This window comes from Galeopterus variegatus, unplaced genomic scaffold (assembly GCF_000696425.1).
Source record: "Galeopterus variegatus unplaced genomic scaffold, G_variegatus-3.0.2 Scaffold3558, whole genome shotgun sequence".
NCBI classification, from domain to species: Eukaryota; Metazoa; Chordata; class Mammalia; order Dermoptera; family Cynocephalidae; genus Galeopterus; species Galeopterus variegatus.
Window position 1 is genome coordinate 52379 of NW_007729669.1, and position 2741 is coordinate 55119.

Genomic DNA, 2741 nt, shown 5'->3' on the forward strand with positions numbered 1-2741 from the left:
TTTCCACTTGAAAGCAAAGTAATCTTGACTTTTTACAGCCAGCAGTAAGCAGAAGAATGCATCTTTGAGATCCAGTACTGAGTACCAGGTCCTGTCTGGGGGTAAAGAGCTTAAAAGATTATAGGGGTTAGGAGCTGTGGAGTGGAGGTCAGTCACCTGCTTGTTTACCTCTCGGAGGTCCTGGACTGGTTGGTAATCATTAGTCCCAGGTTTTCGGACCAGTAGCAAGGGCGTGTTCCAGGCTGATTGGCACTTCTGTAGGATCCCCAGCTGGAGCAAATGGGCAATTTGGGGTCGGATGCCTTCGTGTGCCTCTTGGGACATTGGATATTGTCGGACAGCTATAGGACTGGCCTGAGCCTTCAGCTCTATGTGGACGGGGGGCCGGTTTTTAGCCTTCCCTATCCCTGAAGTTTCTGCCCATGACTGGGGATAGTTTTCTAACCACCAGTCCATCTGTCCGGTCTCCCGCCCTTGTTTTTTAAACAATTGGTATTCATCTTCCAGCCTGAGAGTTAGTACCTGGAGAGGCTTTCCTTGTCGATTTAACACCCAAGGTCCCTCGGGGTCAAAATGGATTTGAGCACCCATTTTGGTGAGGACGTTTCTTCCCAGTAGTGGGTAGGGGCACTCAGGAATGACAATGAACGAGTGGGATACCCGGCCCATGCCTTGGTCCACCATTCTTCGGGTAGTCCATGGGTACTGTCTGTTCCCTGTAGCCCCCTGCACCCACGATTTTTTATTTAAAAGCGGTCCATCTGTTTGCAGTAATACTGAATGCTGAGCCCCAGTATCTACCAAGAACTGAGTGGGCTTCCCCTCCACTGTAAGGGTTACCCTGGGTTCGTGGAGGGAGTGCAAACCCCATCCCCTCTAATCACTGCCTTCCTGCAGGGCCAAACCTTTGGGGGCCTGAGGCTTTTTCCTTTTCTTGGGGCATTCTTGAGCCCAGTGTCCTTTCTCCTGCTCTTTTGCTTTCTCTCTTCTTTTTCTTCCTCTGACTCTCTATTATGATAAACCTTTTCAGCCACTTGCACTAATTCCCTCAATGACTTATCTTGTAACCCTTCAAGCCTCTGCAGTTTCTTCCTAATGTCTCTACTAGACTGGTCAATAAAAGCAACTGTCACTGTAGCCTTGTGCTCCCTACTACTAGGATCATATGGGGTAAACTGACAGAATGCCTCTGTGAGTCTCTCCAGAAATGCTGATGGAGACTCACTGGGTCCCTGGATTACCTCTTTTACCTTAGTTAAATTGGTGGGGCATTTTGCTGCCCCTCAGAGACCTGCCATTAGAGTCTGACGATAGACCTTCAGGTGCTCCCTACCTTCTGCTGAGTTGAAATCCCAGTTTGGTCTGGTCAATGGGAATCCTGCATCTATAACATCAGGGAGGAGGGTAGGTCACCCATCATCTCCTGGAACGTTCTTTTGAGCCTCCAGGAGGATTCATTGTTTCTCCTCGGTGGTGAACAGGACCTGGAGGAGCTGCTGGCAGTCATCCCAGGTGGGCAGATGAGTAAAGAGGAGGGATTCTACAAGGTTAGTGAGACCCTGGGGGTTTTCAGAGAAAGGGGGATTCTGAGATTTCCAGTTGTAAAGATCAGAAGAGGAGAAAGGCCCGTATTGTAAGGGCTGGTTGCCCTCTTCATTAGGAGGGCCATAAGCCCACAGAGGGAGGGTAGGAACAGCCTCCGGAGGGGCTGCTCACCTACTACACATCCCCTGCGTATGTCCCTCCCTTGCTCCTTGTGGGTCCTCCGGTGTAGCTGATGGGTGGGCTGCCTGAGGGCAGAGGGAAGGAGGATAAAGAGGAGGGGTGTCTAGGAGAAGCAAGTCCGTTTTGGTGGAAGGTAGGACCTCCGGTTTCTTTTCCATCTCTCGAAGAGCAAACACAGCCGATGGACCTGTTAGAGGAACAAAGGGACAGTCCCACGGAGGAGGGTCCGTGACCACATCTTCCCAGACAATGATATAAGGGACCTGGTCTGGGTGACTTCTAGAATTGAAATCAAAAATTTTTCTCTTTACTGCCGTGATCAGTGGCGGAGAGAAGGAGCCTTCAGCGGGCCACCCAAGTTGGAAAGTCAGCCACTCCAAAGAACAAAGTGCTACCCACTTATCCTTTTTAACCTGTACAGACAGATTATGAGCCCTGGCCTTCATGTCAGTCCAGTATTTCAGAGTCAGATTTAAAGAGGTCAAGACAGCCTGCCCCATTTCGCCCCAAAAAGTCATCAGTCCTAACACACATGCAACCAGACAAACAAAAACAAAAACACTGATGCACCCCTGCCATGGGTGCCACAACCTGATTATCAGAGAACTAGGGAGGGGTCTCCTTCCTAGAGATCTCCCGTGGAGCTGAACCCATTCGTCTCCAACATAGGAATCTGAAGTGTCCTTCAGGATTCCTGTGGTGCAGCATACCAGAATGTCTACCCGCCGCTATGGACCACCATAGACTGGTGACTCCGTATCGGAGCCTCCAAAATACAGAAACCAGACCGATGACTCCGTCCTGGAGCCACCGAAACCAGATTATAACAGACAACTTACAGCAGACAACAAAGACAGACACAGACAGACAGACAACCGCGGTACCTGCTCGAGTGATCCTCCATTCTCTAGTCCCCAGTCCCGGAGAGAGCCACTTTCCAACCAATGCACCAAAATGTAAGACTGGCCCGAAAGTGCAAATCTTACTTGTTGGGAAGGCTCATCTCACAAAGACCA

General features: G+C 50.2%; 1 protein-coding gene across 1 annotated transcript in view; it reads right to left on the bottom strand.

Moving 5' to 3' along the window:
* Positions 1–2225, bottom strand: part of LOC103601029 — a 3567-nt gene extending 1342 nt beyond the window's left edge. Inside the window, 3 exon segments of the mRNA XM_008585406.1 lie at positions 30–969; positions 972–1651; positions 1721–2225. Of these exon segments, the coding sequence (XP_008583628.1) occupies positions 30–969; positions 972–1651; positions 1721–2225 (2125 nt within the window).
* Positions 2226–2741: the final 516 nt, after the last annotated feature.